The sequence below is a fragment of the Pseudozyma flocculosa genome (assembly GCF_000417875.1).
Source record: "Pseudozyma flocculosa PF-1 unplaced genomic scaffold scaffold00024, whole genome shotgun sequence".
NCBI lineage: Eukaryota > Fungi > Basidiomycota > Ustilaginomycetes > Ustilaginales > Ustilaginaceae > Pseudozyma > Pseudozyma flocculosa.
This window is the reverse complement of record NW_006920892.1, coordinates 186,094-211,602: the sequence shown is the minus strand read 5'-3', so window position 1 is coordinate 211,602 and position 25,509 is coordinate 186,094. Positions and strand designations below refer to the sequence as shown.

The window sequence follows — 25,509 nt, the reverse complement described above, 5'->3', positions numbered from 1 at the left end:
GCCTGTTGTCGCGGCTCACCCTCCGCGCAGACGTGGACTCGGACACAGGCGTGGCGAAGCCGTCCGGATCAACCTTGGCTGACAATTGGACCGAGGGACTAACAAGTGTCGGAGACGTCCGATGGACGCCGTGTCGGGACGGCTAGCTGTGCGGCGCAGCGCGGCGAGCAGAGCAGCAAGCCCAGTCGGTCGTGGATGACGCAGTCGGTGGGCCCGCTGGATGATGGAGGGAGGTAGTGTCCTTCGGACGAGTGTCGCGCAAGAACCGCAGTCAGGATGATCCGGACCTCTGTCGTGGCGGAGAACAGCGGGGTGGTGTGAAGGTAGCGGAGGTGAGTTCGGAAGCGGCCGACGCTGGAATATGGCCGTAAGGGGTGCTCAAGGAGCTGCCGAGCGAGGCGTCACGTCGGCTGGTGGAGTGGCGGGGACAGAGAATGAGCCAGGCGTTTAGGAGAGAGCAGCTGAGGGCGCAGCACAGGTATCTAGCCGGGTCGGGCGATGCAGCAGGTATCGATCGGAGGGGGACGAGAGGGGAGGGCGAAGAAAGATGGAAGAGGCGCAGGATGGTGGCCCTGATCCTTGACGAGGGTATCTGGGGGCGAGGCGAGGAGGAGCACAGAGGAGAGACGAGAGGGGACGAGAGGAGTGCAATGGAGTGCAGAGGAGACGAGGATGAGTGCGCCGGGGCCGAGAAGGGTGAGTGGTGGGTATCGTGATGGCGGGCAGGGTTGAGTCGGTCGGATGGGCGGGTGTGTGGGTTGAGGTCGCGACGAAGGGCCCAAGGAGGAGGAGGCGAGGATGGTGTTGGCCAGCACCAGGCCGGCCGCTGCAAGCAGTGAGCATACCGACCGCAAACCGCCAGGTGCGGGTTGCCGCCGCCGCCGCCTGCGTGGCCCCATCCGCCCACCCTGCAGTGGAGGTTCCACAGGCCAGAAGGTAGGCGTGCTGCACGCGCCTCTCCAGCGACCCGCGCAGCAGCCTGCCGCCTGGTTGCCCAGCGCAGACAGGCCAGCAAGCAAGCTAAGCAGACGGGCAGCGGGCGATATCGTCCCAAAAAAGCCTCGAAAAAACAACAAACAGCGCTGCGAGCCAGCTTTGGCCAGCCAAGCTGCTCGACACCACCAGATCGCCCATGGCTCGTCGGCCAGTCGCAACAATCAAGAATGTCGATTCGTCCGGCCGCTGTGCCTCGCATTCTCGACCGATGCCGTCGCTCGCCCCCGTCCACGCAAGTGAATCTCTGCACGCCGCCACACCGTCCAAGGGTGACGACGAAAAGGAGGAGGAGGAGGTTCCCCAAACCTCGAGGATAGTTTGAGCGCAGTGGCGAGACGAGCGACCGCCGTCGTCATCATCGCGCCGACAGTCTGGCGGGCCGTTGTTTGTCTCGGATCTCGCTGCGCAGCCGCCACCCGGCCTCGAGCCCAGCTCCACCGTCCCGACCCGGCGTGCTCGCGAGCAAGCTGCCCTCTGATCTGCACCTCGACGACCCGGCGATGTCTCGATGGATCCATTGCGGGGCCAAGTAGACTATGCACGACCATGTACATACATGGCAGAGATGCTAGGCAAAGCCGGGGCCCGGACGAGCTGGCTAGGCGATGGGGTTAAGAGTAGGCCCTTTTGGACCCTGTCTTGTTTGCCCGCACCCTGGCCTGGCCTACCCTTGCTTGCCTACCGACCTGCCTGCATTTCCCGGCCCACCCACCGAACAACGCAGCCGGCGGACGACGCGCGAGCGGCGCCCATCACGTGGCGGCAGCCGGATCCCTTGGTTATGAGCACCTCCAGGCCGGCTTTGCCCGCCCAGCCGCCGGTCCAGCCAGACGCCTTCAGAGGATGGTGACGAGGCAGGCAATGTAAGTCTCAGTGCCAGGCCTAGCTGTAAAGGCACGAGTTGCTGCACCGACGAAGGGAGCCAATGCGTGGCGAGAGGACAGGCAGTCGAGGTCGTTCACAGAGAGTCATGATCTCGACCACGATCTGATCGTGTATGCTTTGATACCGACCCGACGCTCGCTGGCACCGTATACGGTCTAGACGTCGATTGGCCGCCTCACGGGTTCGATCCACCGCTGTGCCTTGCACGATGGTCTCGCCCGCCATTGGCTAGAGCTGGGGTTCTAAAGACCGCCCCGCCGTCCTGCTAAGAAGAGAAGATCTGGCCTTGCAGACAGACGGCAGGCGACTGCCAACAGCACTCAGACTGCACCCGATCCGGACTCTGTTGCTTGCACTGTGCGTGCGTGCGTGCGTGCTTCTCCACCCACGCTGCGGATGATGGTCCACAGGTGCGGTACGACCTTATCGCTCCCGCCAGCGGGGTCGTAGCTTGGTGTGCTCTGAGTTGGCGTGTATGGCACCGCAGCGACGTTGTTTGCCGCATCGCCTGGATGGTCCGCGGATATCCGATCGGAAGAGGCTGGACCGCGTCCGCGACAGCGTCGCACCCCACTCTTCTCTAGTGCGCGTACCGTAAGCAGGCCGGGGAGCACGGCTGCGGCCGTTGTCGTCGTCGACACCGCCCCCGCCTGGACTTGTCGAGCGCCACCATGGTGCACCAACGGGCACCCGACGTTCTTTGACCGGCCACAGCTTCGCTCCCGACTCCGCTGCCTTGTACTCCGCGATCAGCCCCCTGCTACCCCCCCATGCCCTTCCTGCCTGGTCCAAGCTTTCGCAGCGACCGCCAAACTTTGCTTGCTTGGTCGTTGCCTTTGTGACCCGATTCGAGGGCCCTGGCCTCCCAAGGCTTCCGTTGGCATCTGCCTCTCTGGAGTCACGCCCCTAGTCATGCCTCGAGTCACGTCTCCTCCTCGGCTTGTCGACGATCCGCGTATGCGTTCGTCTATCTCTGTTGTGTTGCAGGGCTCGGGGCGAGCCCGCTCGCTAGGGATAGGGCGGGGATCCGCCTCGGAGCGCGCCAGCAGGTCCTCCCGATCGACCCGCTGCCATCTCGGGCCACCAGACGCAGGGCCGACGTCGGCTCGGTCGTCGCCAGCGCTTGCTTTGTTCCGCGTTCCGAACGAGCATGCAGCCCGTCGTCCGTCGGAGAGCGGGGTCGCTCGGTCGCAGGCAGGCCGAGGGGGCGTGCGCCACAGCCTCCGTGGACTTGGCCGAGGAGGAAAGGTCGCGAAAAGGGGGCCCGGGCCGGCAAGATCTTCATGCCGCCGCGTGGGCGCCGTCGTGTGTGGCGGCTGCGTTGCGTTGCGTGCATGCATGCATGCATCGTCGCAAAACTCGGGAGCCGGGTGGGCAGCAATATCGGCTCGGTCTCGACGGCCCTTGCGGCAGAGGGCAAGGCCGAGGGGGGGGGTGGGGGGCGGAACGCAGGCGAGAGGGCTACAGTATGTAGGTTCGCCTTGGCAGCCTGCCTGGACCTCGTGCGTGCATCTCCGCGGTCTCGCTCCGAAGGACCCCTGCCTGCTCTCTGCTCGCTTGCTTGCTGCCCTCATCCTGCCCCGGCCTCGCCGGCTTGCTTGCTTAGCTTCCGTAGTGCTGGTTTCCTGGGCCTTCCTGGCTGGTACGCCTCGCCTGGCCTCGCCTGGCCTCGCCTTGCCCACTCTCTGACCTGCCGACTCAGCCTGAAGTGACCACCCTCGCCTCCTCCCCGGGGCCTCGTATAACATCCAATTGCCGCCATGGCCTGATCCAGCCCGTCACCTCCTCGTTCCCCCTTTCCCCGACGACTACACGACACCATCCTGCCTGCTCTCCGCCCACCGTGCTCCTTCTGACGACACCTGCCACTCGACGCCATCCGACTTCGTCCAGCTTGCATCAGGTTGCCACTCGTGCTCCTCGCCACACGGCCTTTCGACGACTTTGCCTTAGAACCACGATCTTGCCGCTCACCTCTCGTCCGCTTCTCGGCAGCATCTGCAACTACTGGCAACGCAAGCGACTGGATCCCAAGCGATTGACAACCTCTGCGACACTTCGACACGCCTAGCGCCAGCAGACAGCCAGCAGCGCATCGATTGATCGTTGGCAGATCGAAATCGGGAGGCGCTACCACGACGACGGTCCCGCCGACCTCGACGACCACGACGACAGCAGCAGGCCCATCCGCCCCACGACTAGCCTAGCGCTCCATGGGTCCAGCGATGGCCGAGCCCAACCCGGGCATGGCCGAGGCTGTCTCGGCCCCGGTCAACCCTACCACGTCCCGGCCAGATGAACTAACCGCCACCGCCGAGCCCGACGCTGGCGGTAAAAAGGCCGAGGCTGCCATTCTCAGCGATCCCATGCCCGCCATCGCCACCCAGAACGACATCGCTCCTGCCGCCACCGAAGATCACGGCAACACCGACGATCACCACCGTCGCCCGTCGACTGCAGAGCAGCGCGCCGCCGACACGCTACCGGCCGCCTCGGCCGCCGCCGTGTCCCGCAACACGTCACGCGGGGGCAGCGTCGCCCTTCAGATGACGCCCAGCCGCGAAAAGACCCGATCCGCCTCCAGCTCCTCCGAAAACGGTGACGACGACGGAAGCAGCGGCAGCAGCAACGCCAGTCTCAGCGAAAAGGGCGGCAGCAGCAAGAAGAAGAAAAAGGCCAAAAAGGGTGGCGACGGCGACGGAACCGCCAAAAAGGTCGGCTTCAAGGAACTCTTCCGCTACGCGACCAAGTGGGACATCTTCTTCAACTCGTGCGGCATCATTGCCGCCGCCGTCGCTGGTGCCGCTCAGCCATTGATGACCATCGTGAGTGTGGCTGCGGTGCTCGGTCTGCCTTGCGGCCGTGCTGCGGCGGCCAACCTGCTGCGTTCACGCCTGCCGGTCGGCGCTGACCCTGGCTCCTCCTCGTTCCCCATGTTGCCACCCCTGATAGGTGTTCGGAAACCTTACGACGGCCTTCCTCGAGTTCAGCAATGCCGCCGCAGGCAAGGGCGACATCGATGTCGCACGGCGCCACCTCGACGACGAGGTGCTCCGCGGCGTCCTCTTCCTCATCTACATCGGCATCGCCATGTTCGCTGCCACCTACATCTACATGGCCTCGTGGGTGTATTCGGGCGAGGCCATCACGCGGCGGATCCGGGAAAAGTACCTGCAGGCCGTGCTGCGCCAGGACATCAGCTACTTTGACATCCTTGGTGCCGGCGAGATCACCACGCGCATCCAGACCGACATCCAGCTGATCCAGGAGGGCATCAGCGACAAGATCCCCATCAGCGTCACCTTCATCGCCGCCTTCGTTGCCGGTTTCGCCGTCGCCTACTCGAGGAGCTGGAAGCTGGCGCTCGTCATGACGTCGATCATCCCGTGCATCATTGCCGCCGGCATCGCCATGAACGCCGTCGTGGCCAAGCTGCAGCAGTCGGAGCTCGACCACGTCTCCAAGGCCGCCTCGATCGCCGAAGAGTCGCTTGCCACCGTCCGCACCGCCAAGGCGTTTGGCGTCGAGGGCAAGCTCGTCAACCTCTACCACGACCTCAACCGCCGCGCCACGAGGGTCGGCGTGCGCAAGGCCATGGTCCAGGGCGCCGGCCTGGGCGTCTTCTTCTTCATCATCTACTCGGGCTACGCGCTGGCCTTCTACTTTGGCGGCAAGCTGGTCGCCTCTGGCGAGATCGCTGCGGGCGTCGTCATGAACGTCATCTTTTCCATCCTTATCGGCGCCTTTTCCATGGCCATGATGGCGCCCAACATGCAGGCGCTCTCGTACGCCTTTGGCGCCGGTGCCAAGGTGTTTGAGACCATCGACCGCGTGCCCGCCATCGACTCGGCCGACCCGAGCGGGCTCAAGCCCGACTCGTGCCACGGCGAGCTGACTTTCACCGGCATCGAGTTCAGCTACCCTGCCCGACCTGACGTGACGATCCTCGACAACTTTAACCTCACCGTGCCCGCCGGCAAGGTCACCGCGCTGGTCGGAGCCTCTGGTTCGGGCAAGAGCACCATCGTCTCGCTCGTCGAGAGGTTCTACGACCCGCTGGCGGGAGTGGCCGCGCTGGACGGCATCGACCTCAAGTCCCTCAACCTCAAGTGGCTGCGCACCCAGATCGGCCTCGTATCGCAGGAGCCCACCCTGTTCGCCACCGACATCCGCGGCAACATCGCCCACGGCTTGATCAACACGCCGTTCGAGCATGCCTCGGCCGAGGAGAAGGAGGCGCTCGTGGTCGAGGCGGCCAAGAAGGCCAACGCCCACGGCTTCATCTCGCAGCTGCCCGAGGGCTACAAGACCATGGTCGGCGAGCGTGGCTTCCTTCTCTCTGGTGGTCAGAAGCAGCGCATCGCCATCGCGCGCGCCATTGTCAAGAACCCGCGCATCCTCCTTCTCGACGAGGCCACCAGCGCCCTCGACACCCAGTCCGAAGCCGTCGTCCAGGACGCTCTGGAAAAGGCCAGCGAGGGCAGGACCACGATCACCATCGCGCACCGCCTCAGCACCATCAAGACGGCCGACAAGATTGTCGTCATGGGCAAGGGCGTCATCCTCGAGACGGGCACTCACGAGAGCCTGCTCGCCGCCGCCGGCCCCTACGCCCAGCTGGTCGACTCGCAGCGGATCCGGGCCAACGTCGACAGCCAGAACCTCTACGAGAGCGACGACTTCAGCGCGGCTGGCAACGCCGACGATGCCGGGCTGGCGCTCAAGGGCCAGCTGAGCCGCGGCGAAAAGGACGCCATCCGCGAGGAGGCCAAGGCAGAGATGCCCGCCGGCCTTGACCGGGCCATGTCCAAGCAGAGTGTCACCAGCGCCATCCTGGCCAAGCGCGAGGCCGACCGCGACACCGGCAGCGAAAAGGTGCCCAGCATCTTCTGGCTACTCTACCGCCTGGCTTTGGTCAACCGCGACCAGCTCGTCCGGCTGTACCTGCCCGGCGTCATCGCCTCGATCGCCTCGGGAGCCGCCTACCCCGCCTTTTCCATTCTGTTCGGCCGCGCTCTCGAAAACTACTCGCTGTGCAGCGGCGGCGGCCGATGCCCCGAACCGCAGAGGAGCACGATGCTGGCTGGATCCGAGAAGTGGGCGCTCTACTTTTTCGTCATCGCCATCCTGTCGTCGGTCGCCATCGCGATCCAGACAAACACGCTGATGTTGGCTAGCTCGATCCTCATGGAGCGCCTTCGCAGGCTCAGCTTCGCCGCCTACCTCCGCGCCGACGTCCACTACCACGACGAGGACGGCCACTCGTCCGGCTCGCTCTCCAACTCGCTCGCCGACAACTCGCAGAAGATCAATGGCCTGGTCGGCGTCACGCTCGGCACCATCATCCAGTCGCTGTCGACGCTGCTGACGGGCTCCATCATCGCGCTCATCTACGGCTGGAAGCTGGCGCTGGTCGTCATCGCCTGCATCCCGCTCACGCTCTCGGCGGGCTTCTTCCGCCTCAAGCTCGTCGTCCTCAAGGACGCCAAGATCAAAAAGGCCCACTCGGGCTCGGCGCAGCGCGCCTGCGAGGCCGCCTCGGCCATCCGCACCGTCGCCTCGCTGACGCGCGAGGACAACTGCCTCGAGATCTACAGGGAGGAGCTGCGCGAACCGGGAAGGATCTCGCGCAACACTGCCCTGTACGGCAATGCCCTCTACTCGCTGTCGCAGGCCCTGTCGTTCTGGGTCATCTCGCTCGGATTCTGGTACGGCTCGCAGCTGCTGCGCACCGGCGAGTACGGCTCGGGCCAGTTCTTCACCATCTTCACCGCCGTCGTCTTCGGATCGATCCAGGCGGGCAACGTCTTCAACTTTGTGCCCGACATCTCCAACGCCAAGACGGCGGCGTGGGACAGTATCAAGCTTCTCGACATGGTGCCCGAAATTGACTCGGAGTCGAGCGAGGGCAAGGTGCTCGATCAGGTCGCGGGCCACGTCCAGCTGCAGGACGTCCACTTCCGCTACCCGACGCGGACCTCGGTGCGCGTGCTGCGCGGCCTGACGCTCGACATCAAGCCGGGCACATACTGCGCCCTGGTGGGAGGCAGCGGTTGCGGAAAGTCGACGACGATCCAGCTGATCCAGCGCTTCTACGACACCGTCTCCGGCTCGGTCAAGATTGACGGCCACGATCTGACGGAGCTCAACCTCAAGGAGATCCGCAAGCATATGGCGCTCGTCTCGCAGGAGCCGACGCTCTACGACGGTACCATCGAGTTCAACATCCGACTGGGCGCGTTTGAGGACGCCGACACGGTGACAAAGGAGCAGCTGCGCGAGGCGGCGGCGCAGGCCAACATCCTGAGCTTTATCGAGTCGCTGCCGGACAAGTGGGACACCGAGGTGGGAGGCAAGGGCACGCAGCTCTCGGGCGGGCAGAAGCAGCGCATCGCCATCGCGCGCGCGCTGATCCGCAACCCAAAGATCCTGCTGCTCGACGAGGCGACGAGCGCCCTCGACTCGGACTCGGAAAAGGTGGTGCAGGAGGCGCTCGACAAGGCGTCGCGCGGCCGCACCACGATTGCCATTGCGCACCGCCTCAGCACCATTTCGCGCGCCGACCGCATCTTTTGCCTCAAGGATGGCGTCGTCGCCGAGGCGGGCGACCACAAGACGCTCATGGCCAAAAAGGGCATCTACGCCGACCTGGTGCAGATGCAGGAGCTGCAGAAGGAGCAGTAGCCTTCGCACCGGCCGTCGGAAACCTGGCCGACGTCTCGACCCCAGCCTTTGTACATACACGACGTCCTTCGTCACGCCTTTCGTCACGCCACGCTACGCCACGCCGCGCCTCGTCATGCAGCGGCCTCGTCACCACCACCACCACCGCTTCTTCTGCTGCCTCCCACGCTCCCGCACACACATTGCCACCTTCGTTTTCCTAGACATGTCCTGTTCGCTTGCTCCCCCCTTGTCCATGCTTCTGCTCTTCGCGCATCTACCCACGCCGCTCGCGCTTCTTCAGGGACATGTTTCTGTACTCTCTCGGACTCTCTTTGCACGACGGACGGCATGGCAATGAAAGAAGGACATCGACGCGATTCCTTGCGGCCCTTTCCCTATCTCTTTGTGTCGGGAGTCAAAGCGCACAAATCGCAGGTGGGGTAAGCGGGCGGTGGTACAAGACGATGCGACGTCGGCGCCGTCGCGATGCCGCCGACGTCGCCTTGACAAACCCCTGGCGGTAGTGCGCGTCAAGCAGAGCTCAGGATCTCGCCAAAGATAGCCGCCAACGTCGTCGGCACTCGAAGCAGAAGAAACATGGCTAGTGGGCGATGCTACCAAGGCGATGCTGGCGGCACCTTGGCGAGATCAGAGTGCGATGTCCACTGTCCGGTTGCGGCTTGCTGACAGTCGTCTCTCCACGCTTTGCACTGCTCTACACCATTCAGGCTGGCATCCCTTCTTCCTCTACCGTCGATCAGGTGCTTCCCAGAGTCGGACGAGTAGATTGGCTGTTGGAGCATCGCAGTAGTGGCAGTGGAGTCGTTCACTTGTTTTGCAATCGATGGTTGGACATGCAGAGCAGCCCGCCCAAGCGGACATTACAGGATGTCGGCGGCCATCGTGCTGGCAAGCAGGTTCGACCACGATTTCCTTGGGATGCCCCGCCAAGGTGCCGCCACGGTACTCATTGCGGGACGGCCGCCAAGGTACCTGCCAAGGATGACTTGGCAGCTAACTACCGCCCAGAGCCACATTTCAACTGCTTTGACCTCCCATGGCCCTGTACTCTTCCGGCGCGATGTCGGTGTCGCATCAGGAGAGCAGCGTCGGCTCGGACTGGACATGATGGAAGTGCCACATCTAATGCCTCGAGCTGGGCATGTCCCACGTCTGGTTCCGGACCGAGGATCGAGGACGCCGCTGCGATGAGATGCGATGCGTTGGGATGGGATGCGGTGCGTTCTGAGTTGGGTTGCGTCGTACCATTAGTGTATTCGACAAGGACAGAAAGCGACTCGGTGACAATGGGATGCCCGGGACGAATGAACGAGTGAACGAGTGAATAGGGAGGGTTAGCTAAGGAGGGTGTTGTTTGGGGTGTGGGTTTCAGCGGCGAGGCAGCGGGAAGAGACACAAATACAGGGGGTTTCGAGTGGCGAGTGACTTGTGACGTGGAGAGATGGACGTGTGACGCGGGGAGATGGACGTGTGACGCGGGGAGATGGACGTGTGACGCGGGGAGATGGACGTGTGACGCGGGAAGATGGGAGACGATGTGGGACGAGGGAAGAGGACCGACTCGGGTTGGGACGGGACGGGGAGGCGATCGTGACGATGATCAGATGATGAGATGAGAGGGCAGAGAGAAGACCAGAGGTGACCCAGGGACGAAGAGGAACGGGTGTTGTTGTAGAGCTCGACGTTGGAGCGCTTTGAGAGGGAGAGAGACAGAGAGGAAAGAGGAAGAACGCGAGGCGTCTACCCCTTCCCCTTTCTTGGAGGACGGGGATCCGGCAAGCGACCGTGACGAAGGGTGTGCACCCTCGACTATTGCACCGTCGCCTCGCGACCCGCAGAGAGGAACGACGCCGACTTTTTCTTCTTGATCGTCGACCTGCCCAGCGAGAAAAAGGACCGTGCGCCCCCGCTCCTCGCGCCAGACGACGACGACGACGAAGACGACGGGAAGGGAGCCGAAAAGGGAGGCGAGGGCACCTGAGGCAAGGACGACACCGAGCTCGAGTCGACGGTAAAGTTGCTCCTGTCCCGCGCGGGCGTCGTAAGGTCCATCGCACTGCGCGTGGCCAGCCTCAGCGTCCCGAGACGCGGCGACGGCGAAGACATGATCGACGATCCACCGGCCGAACGAGGGACGGCCTGGGACGGGTAGAGGGTCGACGTCTCGGAGATGGTGGTGCGCGGCGACGAGGGCGCCACCATCCCGCTTCCCGTGGCCCCGGCGGCGGGAGCGTCGAGCGGGATCGTGTACTGCTTCCACACAGTGCGTCGCGTCGTCTCGACCAGCCGGTCGATGCCGACGAGCTGGTGCAGCCCGTCGATGCGGGCCACGAGCGGGTACGGGGCCAGCAACCGCGTCAAGCCGGGCGTCTGGCGGATGCGGATGGCGTCCTCGGTGTTGGATCCGACCTTGAGCTGGCCGGAGTCGGTCACGTCAAACGTGCGCAGCGTGCCGTGGGGGCGGTGCAGGACGACGACGCTGTTGCAGCTCCGCTTGTGCAGCGTCGCCTTGACGCACAGCAGCCGCGCATCGTGCTGGCGCGCGTGGGCGATGCCGACGCGGTAGGCCGACGAGCGGATCGCCTCCATGGCCTTGTGCTGCAGCAGCGCAGGGTGGATGTGCTGCTCCGGAGTGCACAGATAGGTGCGGATCGAGTCCTGGAACCAGCCGCCAAGGTGGGCCAGGGGCAAGAAGAGGGGCAGGAACTTCGAGTGCCGCAGCGTCACGCAGACGACGTAGACCATCTTGACCAGGCCCGTCGAGGCGCACGTCTCGCAAGGCTCGCAGTGGAAGCGGAAGCCCGCCTCGCGATCCGTGTAGGTGTCGCAGTCCGGGCACCTGACGGCCGTCGTCGAGTCGACCAGCTCCACAAACGAGCGCAGCTTGTTGCGCCGGATGATAGCCTTGGTGTCGACGCCGATGTCCCACGGGCTAAAGATGCGTGGCAACGTATCCGCGGGTTCGGCTGCGGGGGGCGGCGGCGAAGGAACAAGCAGAGGAAGCAGAGGCGGGGTTGCCGTCGGCATGAGTATGGGGGCAATCGCGGCATCTCTCCAACTCGGCAGTCTCGGAACGCGTGCTCACCATGCGGCGGCGCGGCTCCCCTCTGCACCCACTCGCCCGTACGTTGCTCTGTGTAGACGTCCATGTTGAGCTCCGAGATCTCGAAGCGGCTGAGCAGCTGGACCTCGTAGTCCTTTTCGCGCTCCTGGAGCTCCCGCTCGAGCTTGGCCATGTGCTTTGCGTTGCTATGCGACGAGGCAAAGGGCGAGAGGCCCGAGGTGCTGCTGCCGTCCCGCGTCGACGGGGTCACGATGTGGAAGGGCGCCTCGGTGCCCATCGTGTCCTCGGCGTTGGCGAGGTCGATGGCGATGTTGTTGATCGAGTCGCCGCCGGCGGGTCGAGAGCGCGACCTCTTTCTGCGCGCTGCGATGCCGCCGCCGCCGCCGCCAAAGTCGTCGTCGAAGCCGAGCTGGGGCAGTGCAGCGGCGATCTTTCTGCGCAGTCCAAACAGGCTGGGCGCGTCATGCTGGACCGAGTCGCAGACCTGGAGGTCGACGTCGAGGCTGCTGACCTGGTTGACCATGCTGGACTCTAGCCACGCAAGATTGTGCGGTTGCGCTGGAGACGAGGCTGGCAGTGGCGTGGTGGATGAAGAGACGGACGCCTGGCGGCCCTCATCGACCGTGTCGATGCTGTCCGACCGAAAGGATGACTTGGGCGAAGAGGCGGACGAGGTGGCAGTTGGGGTCGAGGTCGAGGTCGAGTTCGAGGTTGAGGTCGTAGTCGAGTGCGAGGCCGACGTCGGTGCGGAAGTCGAAGCGGAGGCCGCAAACCTCATGTTCCACTGTGGGCGGGCGGGCATGGCCGAGTCTTCTGTCTCCGTCTCGGCGTGCCGGAGCGGTCTGTACCGGGCCAAGTGCGGCCGAGTCGACGGCGTGGGAGGGCAGACGCGGCCGTCCTGCACGTACGGCCTGCGGCGTGAGTGCGGCGATGTGCCGTGCTGTGCCGTGCTGATGCGAGGTAGAGGTTGAAGAAAGAGAAAGATCGAGGATGGCGAGGCCGATGACGAGTGTCGGGCGGCAGCCAAGGCGTCGGGCAGGTTGATGGGTTACGGACCGCGGCAGGTCGCCGTGTGGCGCCGGCGAGCAGTCGTGGCGGATGCGGCGTCGGGAGCGGCGGCGGCGGCGGCGGCGGCGGCGTCGAAGGGTTAGGACCGTCGTGGCCGGTTGGGATGTTCTACCTAGCTGGCGTCGGCGCTGGGCGGCGCGAAGGTACGGTGGCAGGTTAGCGTGTTAGGAATGTGTCAATCTGTGCGGTCCCGACGTGACATCCACGCGCACCGAGAAACGTACGTTACGACTCAAGACTTGGCTGGGCGCGGCGCGAGGCAGAGGCGAGTCCAATAAAGGTCGCACAAAGTAGCCTTAAGCTGGTCGAGAGGCAGATGGGCGGTGAAAGCCGAGCTTGATGAAAACCGAGCGTACTTGGCCCAGGCTGCCACCCCTCCTCCTCTTTGCGTGAATCTGCTGTGCGATGCTGTAGATCGACACCCGTTCCACGCCGCCACGCCGCCGCCCTGCGCCGAGAGATAGAGTGATGTGGTAGTGTGGCGGCGGGGACAGAGGGGCAAAGGGTCGCTTTCACCTTGCCGTTCCGGGCTCGGGCACTGGTCGACTGGCTGAGGCAAGAGCTACCTGAGGGTCGGCTCTCTTTTGTTGGGCTCTGCGGGCGTATGCTGAAGGTGTATGTATGTAGATGCCAGGCCGTATGTGTCGGGGCTGACCGTCGTGGGGGACGATGATGATGGTAGTGTAGTGTGGGAAAGCCACACGCACAGCCCGGTGCGCCCTCTGACCGTGCCGTAGTCACCGGTACTCGCAGAGGCGGTCACTGAATGGCAATCTAGAGCCTGCCTGCTTGCTACAACCTCCGACGCTTGTGCGGGCCAGCGCAGGTGGTTGGCGTCGACCGAGGCTCGTGCTGTAGGCTCAGTGGCCACAGTGGAGCTTGGAGCTGGATACGTAAGAACGCGCGGGCGACAATGTCGGACACTGCCAGGCGGGACTGGTCGGGCGGCAGCAGCGGTACGCGCAGAGGCACTCTGTAGCCTCAGCCGTTTGCTTTGTGCCGGTCAGTTGTCCTGTCGGCCGGCCGGTCGGTCGGTCGGTCGCTCGGTCAATCGAGGGCAGCAAAGTCTGTTTTGGTTGGCGTACGGGCGTGTCGATTGGAACCAGCCGGGCGCGGCACCAGGGCCAAGGACAGACGGTAGAGAGGGTGAGGAGGGTTGGCAGAGAGGGGCGACGAGGGGTGGCAGAGAGAGAGCGAGGGCGGGAAGAGAGAGCGCGAGGGAGAGGCGTCGAGGTCGCCGTCGGGCTCCGCTGCGCTGCAGAATCGATTGAGCTGGGCGTAATTCGAAGCTCTTCTTGCTGCGTGCTGCGTGGGTTCGAGAGGCTAGGGTTATTTGGCTGGCAGATAGAGTGGTGCTATCGCTTCCGCCGTCGCCACCTCTTCTAGCTCTGATCCGCCAGTACGTGTGGCCCCGAGACAGTCGACCCTTGTCTTGACACAGGACGGCACAAGAGGAGGGCAGGTAGGTGCTGTAGCCACGGCACGAGGACGGAATCTTGTCGGCGGCTGTCCCCACAGATTGCCGAGCCGGCAGCGCGGGCGCTCAAGGCAGGCAGACAAGCGACAGGGGGGCTGGACCGAGGTGTCGGGCGAGGGTAGTGAAAAGGAAGGATGACGCCGAGCCAGCGGAGTCAGAGAGTGTGGTGATGGTCGACGCCTCGGAGCTTGACACTGGAAGCGAGAGGGTGGTGCACCCGCTGCGAAAAGGCGAAGAAAGGAGAGAAGAGGCCCTCTTGGCTGGTGGTGAGCAGCGAGAGTACAGTACAGAAGGAGGCAGATGTATGTAGGTTAGAGTCACAGAGTGTCGAGGTGGGTGGCAGCCAGCCGCCTTGGAGCAGCTTGGGTCGTCGTCTCGCTGGCGCAGCGGGTGGGCAGCGTTTGGAAGAAGCCAAACCCCGAGAGGGCACTGCGGTGGCCAGCCTCTCTCTAGATCTCTCTCTAGATCTCTCTCTACCTCGCCATGACCGAGCCTGTTCGGGTTTCGCTCAAGGTACCGGCTGACCGCACGACAGCAGCAGGCCGGTCACGATGCCATACGTATCATATGACGGTGGTTGCGCACAGGCGCTTGCCTCGGGGTCCCAGGAGAGGTCCAACCCCCTGGCTTGGTTGGCTTCACCAACGGCTACCAGCAGGCAGGGGCAGGTAGGAGCGGCGGCGGTGGCGGCGGTCGCGACTAAAAGGCGCACTGCGCTGGCTGCTGACGCCCCGCCGGTCCGAGATCGAGCTGTAGACAGACGTACAGATAGAAGTATGTAAGAGGCCCGGGGCGTTGTATGCAGCTGCAAACGACGTGCGTCTGTACCTGCGCTCTGCAAGCGTGCACGGCAGGCTAGGGCGCAACGCCGCACACAAGGATACATCGGCTGGCCCGAGCAAGGCCGCCTCGCGCAGCTGCTCGTAGGCTGTTTGTGGGTGGGCCAGACCGAGGTTGGCCTGCGTTTGTGAGACCGGGAACCAGCGCCACCCTACACCACCCCGTAGCCACGACAAACAGATCGATGGGTCGGAGCAGGCCCTCGGGACCAAGCAAGCAGCCGATGGCGGGCGAGCGAGCATGTATCGGCGTCCTGCCGAGGATGTGTTCGATGTGTCTGAGCTGCGGCATGTCTGAGGAACATGCCCGGCGTCGATCCCTCGCCTCGCACAAGACGCACCTAGAGATGCAGGCAGGCGCGCCAACGCCGATCCCGCGCGGGGACCCTAGCCTCGCCGCCAGACCGGGCGCCAGGGACTAAGAGCAGGCGGGCAAGCAAGGGCGGAGCCTACATACGGTACGGTTGCTCGGCCATCGTCCGGCCTTGCCTGTCTCCATCCTCGCCCGGGCTTACCGGTGGCCGTAGTACGACGGCCTCGTCGCAAAGCAGCGGAAGGCTACGTTGGTCGTCTTGCTGCGGCCGGGGATCAAACGCCTTCCTGCCTCGGCCAACTCTTTTGCCACCTAGCCTCAAACCCCTGCCCTGTGTATGTAGCTCCGTTGGGACGGCGACGCCAACATCCAGCGTTGCCTTGCTTTGCTGGCCCAACACTACTCTTGGCTCTGAGCGCCGCCCCGAAGCACGGAGTCTGACCGTCGTATGGATCGGAAGCAACTCGAGGCAAGGGTTTGCTGTCCAGCACGACCGGAAAGCGGATAGCCCGACGACCTGCCTACTGCCTGGCCTGCCAGCGCTACACGTACAGCCTTCTTGCCCCTGGCTGCGGACCGAGCCGATGTTGGCGCACCCCTAGTCGCCAGAAAGCAGGTAGGTCAAGGGCGGCCAGCGACCGACACAGCGATGACCATGGACGCATGCCCTCTCGACGCCTCGGCTTGTCCGCATGAGGTGGCTCGGCCATGGTCCCACCCCGTTGTCGAGTTTCGTCGACAGCGTTGTCCAGTCTGCGGAACGTGACCCCCGCCGCGCCGGCCCGTACACGCACCGTCGAGCGAGCTGACCTGTTTGCGACCTCTCGGCTTCATCCGATGCGACCGCTCCGCGCGATGCTGACCCGGCCCTGGCATCAAGCCGCCTCTTGGTGTGCCAACGGGGGGGTGGGGCTTGGACGAAAGGATGCGCGACGGCCGAGCTGGGGTCGGGCGTCGGGGCGGCCATCGGTGGCTGTTTCCGTTACGCATCGCACATCAAGCCAGAGATCGAAGAGCACCTCCGGGGATGGATACTGTACGGCCGGCGAACAGGCTTCTGTCGCAGGTACATCCATGGCGCCCCCACCAGACACGGGCCCCCGCTTTGTGCGCCGCTCGCGGCCGCGATCGCCTTTGTCGCCGCCCACAGGGACCACGCTTGGCCTGGTCTGCACTTGTCCAGATCGCTACGGTATGTGCTACTACCGATGGCGCCGAACGGGGTGCGAGCTTGGTCGGGTCACCGTCATGGCATCTTATTCGAGCCTTACGTCTGGGCCGGCCCAGTTCGCCACTCTCTTGCGCCAGCAGGCCTGGCCTGCTCTGGCTTTGTTTGGCGCCGCCCGAGCGACTCTTCCCCGAAAGTAGGGCCAGAGAATACAGCCTAAGGAATTGCGCCTCAGATCGACTTGTACGTCATGTACATACCGTAGCCTCGCGAGTGGTGGCGTGGCATGCAGAGCCTCGGCCAGCGCCGGCCAGTGCAAGCTGGCTTGCTGGACCGGACAGACCAGGCCTGCTGGTGGTGGTGCTCGCGCCTGCCTCCTGACGGCCGAGACAAGGGCCAGCCAGCCAGCGGTTTTTGCACCAGGTCTGTGCACGCCACCCGGCCCCTTCGCTCCACATGTTCCAGCAGCTCGCACGCAAAACAACACGACGCCTGCCCTGCCCTCGCCCAGCGTGCCCATTTCCGTCTTTGCCAAGGACCGCCACCACCCAACACCCCCCCTCTCCAAGAGCAAACCTCATCCAAAGTTGCCCGTCATGTCCGTGAGTAGCCGCATCCAGCAGAGGCAGACGGGGATTGAGCGGAGCGCACGTCGCTGATGGCGTGTTGCCGCCCGCACCGTGCCTGGGCCAACCGCATCTACATACACCACCGACAGGCGCAGTGGGAGATCCGCTTCAGCAACTCGCGCCGCCTGCCCTACTTCTACGACGCCGCCTCGGGACAGTCGACCTGGGAGATCCCCGAGGGCCACACTGAGGCGACCATCAAGTCGCTTCCTGGCGCCCACCTGCTCGAGCCCGCCAACGCGCCCGCCAACCAGGTCCGCGCCAGCCACCTCCTCATCAAGCACCGCGACAGCCGAAGACCTAGCAGCTGGAAGGAGGTGAGTGGGCAGGAAGGAGCTGGGAGACAGCAGCATCTTTGCAGGCGATTGCTTCAGGCTAAGGTGTGCTGACGGACGGAACGGTGGACCCCTGCCGCCCGCCGCGGACGGCACCTCTTCGGCGAGCAGGAAAAGATCACCAGGACCAAGGAAGAGGCCATTGCGATGCTCAAACAGCTCACAGCCGACTTCGGACCCAACCCGACGCAGGAGCAGTTTGCCAAGGTCGCCAGCGTCCACTCGTGAGTCGCTGCTGGCCCCGTGGCCGCCCGCCCAGCTCTGCCACCGCGGCGGCCCGGCCATCGAGATCCTGACCCTGACCGCCGGCCCCGCTTCCCTCTCTCTCTCGCGCCCTCCCTCCTGCCCACCCCCCCGTCCAGCGACTGCCCATCGGCCAAGGCCGGCGGAGACCTGGGCTTCTTTACCCGCGGCCAGATGCAGAAGCCCTTCGAGGAGGCCACCTTCAACCTGCCCGTCGGCGCCATGAGCGACGTCGTCGACACCGACAGCGGCGTCCACTACATTTTCCGCACTGCATAGCCGCTGTACCTCCGTCGTTGAATCTCACCTCTCTCTCGGATCGGAGGCACGTCGTGTGTGTGTGGGTATGTGAGTGTGTCTGGTGGACGCTCTCATAACGTGCACTACGTGTTATGTACGTTGTTTTTTCTGCCTCTGACATCAAGGGGTTCTATGGAGTAGTGGTCAACTCTAGCGGTTCTGACTCGCCTGCGCAGAATCCCCTTCATTGAAGGGATGATCGGTTTCCGCTCGCCCCCGGTTCGAATCCGGGTAGGACCTTGCTTTTTGGCGTTATTTTCGGTCGCCTTTTGGTGACGATGGGGGGTTGGAACTACGAAGGTGGATGCGACGCACAGGTATCTTGAGCGGTACAGGGCCGAGGACAGGGCCGAGGACACACACATCGTAGCGGCGGGTGCGACCATTGTCGATTCGATTTGGGCACGAGGAAAAAAGTGTGGCCGGCCAATCAAGCAAGATGGAACCTGGCCACGCAAAACGGGACAAACGACGTCCTACCCAGCGTCTGCAGCCTCTGCATCACGATGCTATAGCTACGCTGCATCTCCGGATCCGGGTCCCTCTCGGTACCGTAGTAGACACCCTCGAGTGTACCGTGCGGGGGTGTGGGCGGGGGGAGACGGATGGAGATGAGTGAATCGGCGTAGTCGTTCCAGAGGAGACGGCGGTACTCGACGGCGAGGTTGGAAGAGGTCGAGCAGAGGACGAGGAGGATGCGTCCGAAACTGACGTCGCCAAACGAGATGGAGTCGTACAGCCCCACCAGGTCCGTGAAGAACGTGTAGAACGAGGTGTGCCCACCGAGCGTGTGGGTCGTCCAGCTTTCGTAGTCGTTGGTCCTGGTCTTTGTCTTGTCGTTGTCGTTCGACCCCACCGTCGTCTTGTAGTCGTTCGTCGTCCCCACCGTCTTGTTGTCATTCGACCCCGCCATCTTGTTGTCATCCACCCCCGTCTTGAACGAGGACGGGGACAGGGAGAGGCAAGGATGGGTCGAAAGACGATCCGCGAGGTCCAACAACGTCTCGATCTGCTTGGATACCGCTGGATCGCGGAAGATCTCGCGACCCGTCAACCGACCCCGCTCGATTGCGACCTTGTGCTTCGTCTCTGCGCTCGTCGACGCGCCCTGCTGCGCCGCGTCAGCGTCGGCGAGGAACGACTCAGACTGGCCATGCTCGAGCATAAACACCTTGCACATCCCAAGTCGGATCTGCACCGCCGTCGGCAGGGCACCAGCGGCGGCAGCGGCGGCGGTACCGCTGACGTCCCCGTCCGGGCCCACGCCGCCGGTGGCGGCATTCTCGTCGTACCTCGTCAGCAGCGCCGAGACGATGTCGACAAAGAGGCGCAGCGACGTCTCGACGATGCTCTGCTCGTTGGCGTCGTAACCCGCGGGGAGGTTGTCCGGGCGGTTGAGCACGGCGCTGTTGGCGCTGTGCAGCAGCTCGTCGAGCGCCACCAGCGGCCAGTCGGAGCGCAGAGGCAGCGAGAGCGAGGGCGACCGCCAGAATGGCGTCTTGGTCATCGGATCCATCTCCGCTTCGCCACCGTCGTCGCCGTCGCCCTCACCCTCACTCTCGTCGTTGTCCGCTTCGTCGTTGGCCTCCGCTTCGGCCGAGGCACGCTCCCGCCGGGCAAGCTCGATCGGGTCGACCTCGTCATAAAAGAGCCCAGCACGACCGGCGAGCCTGTCCGAGCTCGGGTGCACGTCCAGGCTGGCTCGGGACCTTGCCAGGACCTTGTCCCGCCACGCCCGCTGGTGTCCGCCGCAGATGTACTCGTCGAGGAACGGCGCCAGGATCGCCGCGCCCTCAGCACCGAGCACGTGCTGCATCGCATCGCTCGTGATCTGGTGCAGCAGCGCGCGGTCGCCGCCGCCCAGATGCGGCACCAGCAGCAGCCTGTCCAGGCTCGACGAGGCGGGCAGGACCTCGGCGATGAGGTGCACGATGCTGCTCCGGTGGCTGTACGTCCCCTGAGCTCGCGACGTTGGGCTCGAGAGGAAGTTCCAGAGTGCGTCGGCGGCGAGGATGCGAGAAGCGAAGCTCGCGAGTCGCGCATCGAGGTCGGGCGGCGTTGACTTGCTCCTCGTCGTGCTTGCGCCGGTGTCGGTGTCGGTGTTGGAGCCGATGCCGGACCCGTGCAGGCCGCGCTGCAATCGTCGCAGATTGGAAGCTGCGACACACAGCGAGGCCGTCTGTTCGACGGTCGCTGCCGTCACAACTTCAAGGTCAAGGCCGTCCAACGCGGGAGAGATGACCGCTGTCGCCGCAGCTAGGCCTGCCTCGATAGCACCGCGCCTCTCCTCGAGCAGCTTCGCCTGCTTGCCCTTGCAGCAGTCGACCCAGGCGACCAAGTGGCCGGCGGCCGACCCGGCGATGCGGGCCGCATCAGGGACGGCGATGCCGCCATCGCTTCCAGCTGGCGGTCCGGCGCCGAGCGAGGCGAGCGCATCGCAGCTGATTTCGACCCAGTCCCTGACCTGCGTCCAGGTAATGTCGTGGTGGCCGAGCAGCTGATGCGGGTCTTTGGCGCACACCGTCCAGATCTCGAGGAGACGGAAGAAGCTCGCCACCGTGCCGATCTTGGCCTGGCGCACGGCGCTCGACGTGGTACGACCTTCCGCGCCGCCCTGTCGCAACAGTCGGTTGGCCCAGGCGCCAACGTCCTGCCACACGCTCCAGGTGCGTCCGGCAACCGACGCGTACTGTCCGTACAAGCCCAGCGAGCTGTAGACGTCGAGGCAGGCGGCGAAAAGCTCATAGGCGCGGACCACCAGCTCCTCCGATTCGTCATCGCCGCCGTCGTCGTCCTCGGTATGCGCGGTCGGAGCTGTCGCCATGGCAGGCGCCAGATCCTCCTCGAGCTTCCAGGGGTACAGCATGACGAACCGAAGCAGATGGTCGACGGTGCCGTCGAGCACCATGGCCTTGGCCGAGTTGCGGTCGGCCATGATGCCGAGATGCAGCAGGCGAACAGCCGACGGCGACGGCCACTCCATGCGGCCGGAGCTGGCCGCCCGGGCGGTACGTCGACGCCGCCGCCTCCGCCTCGGCCGCCGCTGCGAGAGCTGCCCGACGGGGGCCAGGCCGCTTTGAGCCCGAGGTCGACGACAAGGTCGCGCATCGGCCTCTCGTCTGCGCCCACAATGCGCCGCGCGCGGTCGGCCGAGCAGCTGGCCATCCTCCACAGCACCTCGAGCAGCATCTCGGCGTCCCAGCTCGTCGCGACGAGCATCTCGGTCTTGTCGACGCACAGGTCGAGGAAGCCGCTGCCGACGAGGAAGTCGACCCAGTCTGCCTTGACAATGTCCTCGAACGACATGTCGTCCTTGTCCTTCTTTTGCGCGGGTGCGGAAGCCAGTCCGAGCTGCCTCCAGTCGACGAGGAGCGTCGACCCCGGCGTCGGTCGTTGACCCGATGGCCCGGAGCGGACGACGGCTCCGAGGCAGCGCAAGGCGGCCGAGCGGACGGTGAAGTTGCGATCCTGCAGCAGCCACCGGGCGGCGACCAGCGTCCTTGCCTGAATGGTGGCGCGCTCGGTGCCGGGCAACAGGCTGAGACCACTCTCCTGATCTACCTCGGCAGGCCGGCCAGCGGGACCAGACAGCGGATACTGCGAGCAGATCCTGCCCAGCACGTTGAGGGCGAGCTGCCGCTGGGCAGCAACCGAGCTTCTGGCGAGGTGTAGCAACTCGGAGGCAGTGTATCCCGGCGCATGCTGGTCGTCGCCGTGATGGTGCAGGCCGGCGACGTACGTGCTGTCGGTGTCTCGACGCTGCTCGACGAGGCTGCCCTCGAAGTCGAACCTCGGCTCGCCGGTCTGTGCTGCGGTGCCGCCCTTCGCGCTCTCGGCTGGCCGCGGCACCATCCACTCGAGCGAGGCATTGACACCCTCGGGCTCGCCCGGGAAGTAGCGCCTCCGGATCGAGTCGGGGCCGTCTAGATCGACTGTCGCAGGCGCGGCGGAGGTCGGTGCTTCAGTGGAAGCAGTCTTGTGGGACGCCTCTTTCGCTGCAGAAGCCGACGCTGCATCCGCGTCGGCGTCGGTGGCAACGGCATCGCCGCTCGGCTTCCTCGCTCGCAGAGCGTCGAGCACGCTTTTGCCAAAGAGTGCCTCGAGGCTCCGCAGCTCCTCTTGGACTTGCGCGGCGTCCATGGCCTTGACCTTCTGGTCGTTTTCGCTCGAGACAGAGGCGAGCATGGCGGTGATGGACTCGGGGTCGGCGCCTCCTCCAGGATCGCGCGTCGGATCGCGCACGTAGCTGTGTCCCTCGTCTGCGCCGCTGGTCGCATCGCTGGCGCCAGCTCCTGTGGCAGGGGCTGCGCCCTCTGAGCGACTCCGGACTGCCGGTGGCCGGAGACCTTGTTTGAGCAGGCGCGTCTTGCGGAACGCCGACATCGGCCGCCCCGTCTCGTCGAGCCACTCTTCGTCCTCGTCGACGGCGGTTGCGGCCGTCGCCTGCACGCTTCTATCCTCTGTCGGCTTGGGCGCGGAACGCACGTCCTCGGAGAGCTCTGGTCCACTCGATCTGCCGCCGATACGGGGCAGGATGGGATCGATGACGTCTCTCCTGGGCACGCGAGGGAAGCCGGTGCCAGGCTCCTGGTCCTCCCACGTCTTTGCGCGGGCGAGGGCGGCTGCCTTGCTCTCTGCAGCGGAGCGCATGTCTGCGTCCATCTGCCTGCTGGCAAGGAATCTAGAGCCGACTCTCGGTTTCGCGCGGTCGGTGGCGGTGGCGGTGCGGCTGCCGCTAGGCTTGCGCTCGCTGATGGATCCGATGAGGGGTGCACCTGCCTCTATCGGTGCGCTCGAGCCCCAGCCGCTGCCCTCTGGTGCACCTGTGCCACCTTCGTCAAAGTCAAGGGTGAAGCTGGTGGGCAACTGGTCGTCGTCATGGTGCTGCTGTTGGTGGGCTGGTGGTGGGCGTCTCGATGGCTGGCTGGAGGGTCCAAAGGAGAAGCCGGTAGAGCTCGAGGACGGCCTTTGTTCGATATGCCTGACCTGGTTGGCCGAGTCGGGTGCGATGCGGACCACCTTTGACTTGGGTTGCTGAGAAGAGGCGGCAGCCTGCTCGGCCGGGTGGCTCCGTGTCTGTGTCTGCGCCTGTGGCAGCGGCTCTGACGTCGAAGATGGGATGGACGTGTCTTTTGGCTTTGCGGAGGCGATGGTGGGTGGCGGCCGACGTACGACGGTTGCGGCGGACGGCCAGTTGAAGGCGTTAGAGCCGTCTGGGTTGGTTGCTGCGGACGACGAGGAAGTGGCGGGGGCGAAGTGGTCGTCGTCAAACTCGGCGAGGTCGACGAAGCGCGGGCGGATCTGCTGCTTGCGGGTCGACGACATGGCGAGGTATGCGGGGGAGCGGAGGGGGAAGAGGATGATGAAGGATGAGGAGGATGGAGGAGGAGGGTGTAGAGAGAGAGAGAGAGAGAAAGGCTGACTGCCCCAACCGCAACCAACTTTTTCCAGCCTGGAAGAAGCAGCAGAGTGGAGGGCTCCTCCGCCGGCATGGTTGACGAGCTTCGGAGCCGACAAGTTAGGCGTGGGTTGCCCTCTTTAGCTTGGCGGGTCGGTCGGCAGCCGGAAGGGGCGGGCGGGGCCCATCTGTCGTCGCTGTCGCTGGCGTTGGCTGCTCTGCTCCGCCCGCCCGACATCCCGAACCTTTCGCCACCTCGGTCACCGTCCGCAGAATCTTATCATCACCACTCGACCGCCTCTTCGGCCCCCATCGCGCACACACACAATGTCCCTCTTCCGACACATCCCCGTCCTGGCGCGGGCCGCCGCCGCACAGCCAGCGCCCGCCTCGCTGCGCACCCTTGCCACCTCGTCCGTGTGGCGCAACGCATCCTCCTCGTCCTCGTCGTCCAGCGCACCCGCGCCCGTCTCGAGCACCCAGCCGGAACAGGAGCGTGACCTCGCCGCAGAGCAGGTTGCACGACACGACCAGGCCATCACCGCCGACCTTGCCAGCAGCGCTCCCGGTGAGTGTCCCCGACAGGCGGCAGCTTACCCTCCCCTCCCCTCCCCTCGCAGCCCTTCGGCTCTTCCAATCGCGGTCTTGGGAAAGATGCGTCTTCTTTGGCAGCTCGCTGACACCCCGTCTCTTCTGTACCGTCCCGCTGCTTGTGACCGACAGCCGAGCTCAACCAGCGCAGCGTGCGCATCTTCCGTCCTGCCAAGACTGCCAACTCTTCCGGCAAGGCCGGAACCAAGGTCTGGAGGGTCGACTGGGACATTCTCCAGGGCAGCGCTCGTTGGGAGAACCCGCTCATGGGCTGGGCATCCTCGTATGTCGACTCCGCCGCCCCTTGACCCTCTCTTATTCTCTGCATCGATTCACTGACGACGCAACTCTGTCCACCCTCCTTCGTTCTTCCCTACCTCCCTTGAACCCACCCACCATGACACCGGCGCGGCACAACAGCGGCGACTACATGCAGGGCACGTCGCTCAAGTTCCGCACAAAGGAGGACGCCGTGCACTTTTGCGAAAAGCAGGGATGGGACTACCACATCCAGGAGCCCAAGGTGGCCCGCATCCCGCCCAAGAGCTACGCCGCAAACTACGACTACAACCCCAAGAAGCTCCGCATCCACCACACAAAGTGATGCTCTTCGCCTCGTCCCCATCCCGCCCTTGCCTAGCACCGTCGCCGGCGTGCTGTGTTGTTCCTCCAGCCGCTGGCCGATGAGTCAACGGCGGTGCGGCTGTAGACTCTCTCTGTCTTCTTTGCTCGTCGAATGGCATACGTCTGAAGGACTAGGATCGGGTCGATGGCGCTGAAGGCGAGGTGCTGAGGTTCCTTGCCTGCCGGTCGTTGCGTCTGTCTGTCGAATGTCCACCGTCGCCAACGGCCACACAGCTGCTGTCGAGTGAGCCGACGACACAGCCTTGAAGCAACGAACAACGACGACAGCAGAATGGTCGAGTCGGCCCGCGCCGGCTCGCGAATCCCCCAACACTCCACTCCGAACAGAAGGTAAGGGCTTCACACGACGTCGCCCCGGCTCCTGCAAAGAAACACGAAATCACAAGTACATTGCTCTGCTCTGCTCTGCTCTGCCACGGCGTCACAAGTCGGCTCGGCTCTGGAGAGACTCAGTCCATGCGCGCCTTGAGCGTCCTCTCGATGACCTTGTCCGGTGTGCTGCGAGAGCGTGGCAGGAGGGGGTTTGGCGACGTCGACAGAAGGCGAAAATCAGAAAAACGAGTTGGCCCTGCTGGGTCGTGTCCGAGGCGGCAAAGCGGCGAGCATGCTTCCACTCACATGATGCGGATGACGGCGCCCCAGCCTGAAAGTGCATCCCTCTCCAATGCGCCGAGGAGGATCTGCGATACCGTCTCGAAAAGCTCCTCGGGTCCCTGCAGGTAGCGGCGAAGGGCGGGCAGGACGAGGACGAGGACGAGTCAAGGCCAAAGAGAGGGTCAGCCGCGCGTCGAGTGCTGGAAGGCGGGGGCCCATGGAGCGGCAGGCGAGGGGAAGGGGGGGGGGGGGGGGGGGTCTACGGACGCACGAGTCG

At 64.7% G+C, this 25,509-nt stretch overlaps 6 protein-coding genes across 6 annotated transcripts in view; 3 read left to right on the top strand and 3 right to left on the bottom strand.

The window, feature by feature from the left end:
- Positions 1-4,094: 4,094 nt before the first annotated feature.
- Positions 4,095-8,565, top strand: PFL1_06174 (uncharacterized protein; the record flags this gene model as incomplete). Its single annotated transcript, XM_007883713.1, has 2 exons — positions 4,095-4,706; positions 4,834-8,565. The coding sequence occupies 2 exons, from the start codon at positions 4,095-4,097 to the stop codon at positions 8,563-8,565; spliced, it is 4,344 nt and encodes a 1,447-aa protein (XP_007881904.1).
- Positions 8,566-10,377: 1,812 nt separating this feature from the next.
- PFL1_06173 (uncharacterized protein) lies at positions 10,378-12,434 on the bottom strand (the record flags this gene model as incomplete). The annotated part of the gene is made up of 2 exons (XM_007883712.1): positions 10,378-11,534; positions 11,654-12,434. 2 exons carry the CDS (start codon positions 12,432-12,434, stop codon positions 10,378-10,380), a joined length of 1,938 nt encoding a protein of 645 aa, XP_007881903.1.
- Positions 12,435-17,093: 4,659 nt separating this feature from the next.
- Positions 17,094-17,983, top strand: PFL1_06172 (uncharacterized protein; the record flags this gene model as incomplete). The annotated part of the gene is made up of 4 exons (XM_007883711.1): positions 17,094-17,099; positions 17,216-17,443; positions 17,573-17,685; positions 17,824-17,983. 4 exons carry the CDS (start codon positions 17,094-17,096, stop codon positions 17,981-17,983), a joined length of 507 nt encoding a protein of 168 aa, XP_007881902.1.
- Positions 17,984-18,434: 451 nt separating this feature from the next.
- Positions 18,435-23,329, bottom strand: PFL1_06171 (uncharacterized protein; the record flags this gene model as incomplete). Its single annotated transcript, XM_007883710.1, has 2 exons — positions 18,435-20,915; positions 21,017-23,329. 2 exons carry the CDS (start codon positions 23,327-23,329, stop codon positions 18,435-18,437), a joined length of 4,794 nt encoding a protein of 1,597 aa, XP_007881901.1.
- Positions 23,330-23,729: 400 nt separating this feature from the next.
- Positions 23,730-24,597, top strand: PFL1_06170 (uncharacterized protein; the record flags this gene model as incomplete). The annotated part of the gene is made up of 3 exons (XM_007883709.1): positions 23,730-23,970; positions 24,126-24,276; positions 24,414-24,597. 3 exons carry the CDS (start codon positions 23,730-23,732, stop codon positions 24,595-24,597), a joined length of 576 nt encoding a protein of 191 aa, XP_007881900.1.
- Positions 24,598-25,087: 490 nt separating this feature from the next.
- Positions 25,088-25,509, bottom strand: part of PFL1_06169 (uncharacterized protein) — a gene marked incomplete at both ends in the record, with an annotated part of 1,200 nt that continues 778 nt past the window's right edge. Inside the window, 2 exons of the mRNA XM_007883708.1 lie at positions 25,088-25,136; positions 25,257-25,351. Of these exons, the coding sequence (XP_007881899.1) occupies positions 25,088-25,136; positions 25,257-25,351 (144 nt within the window). The remainder of the gene's footprint in view (positions 25,137-25,256; positions 25,352-25,509) is intronic.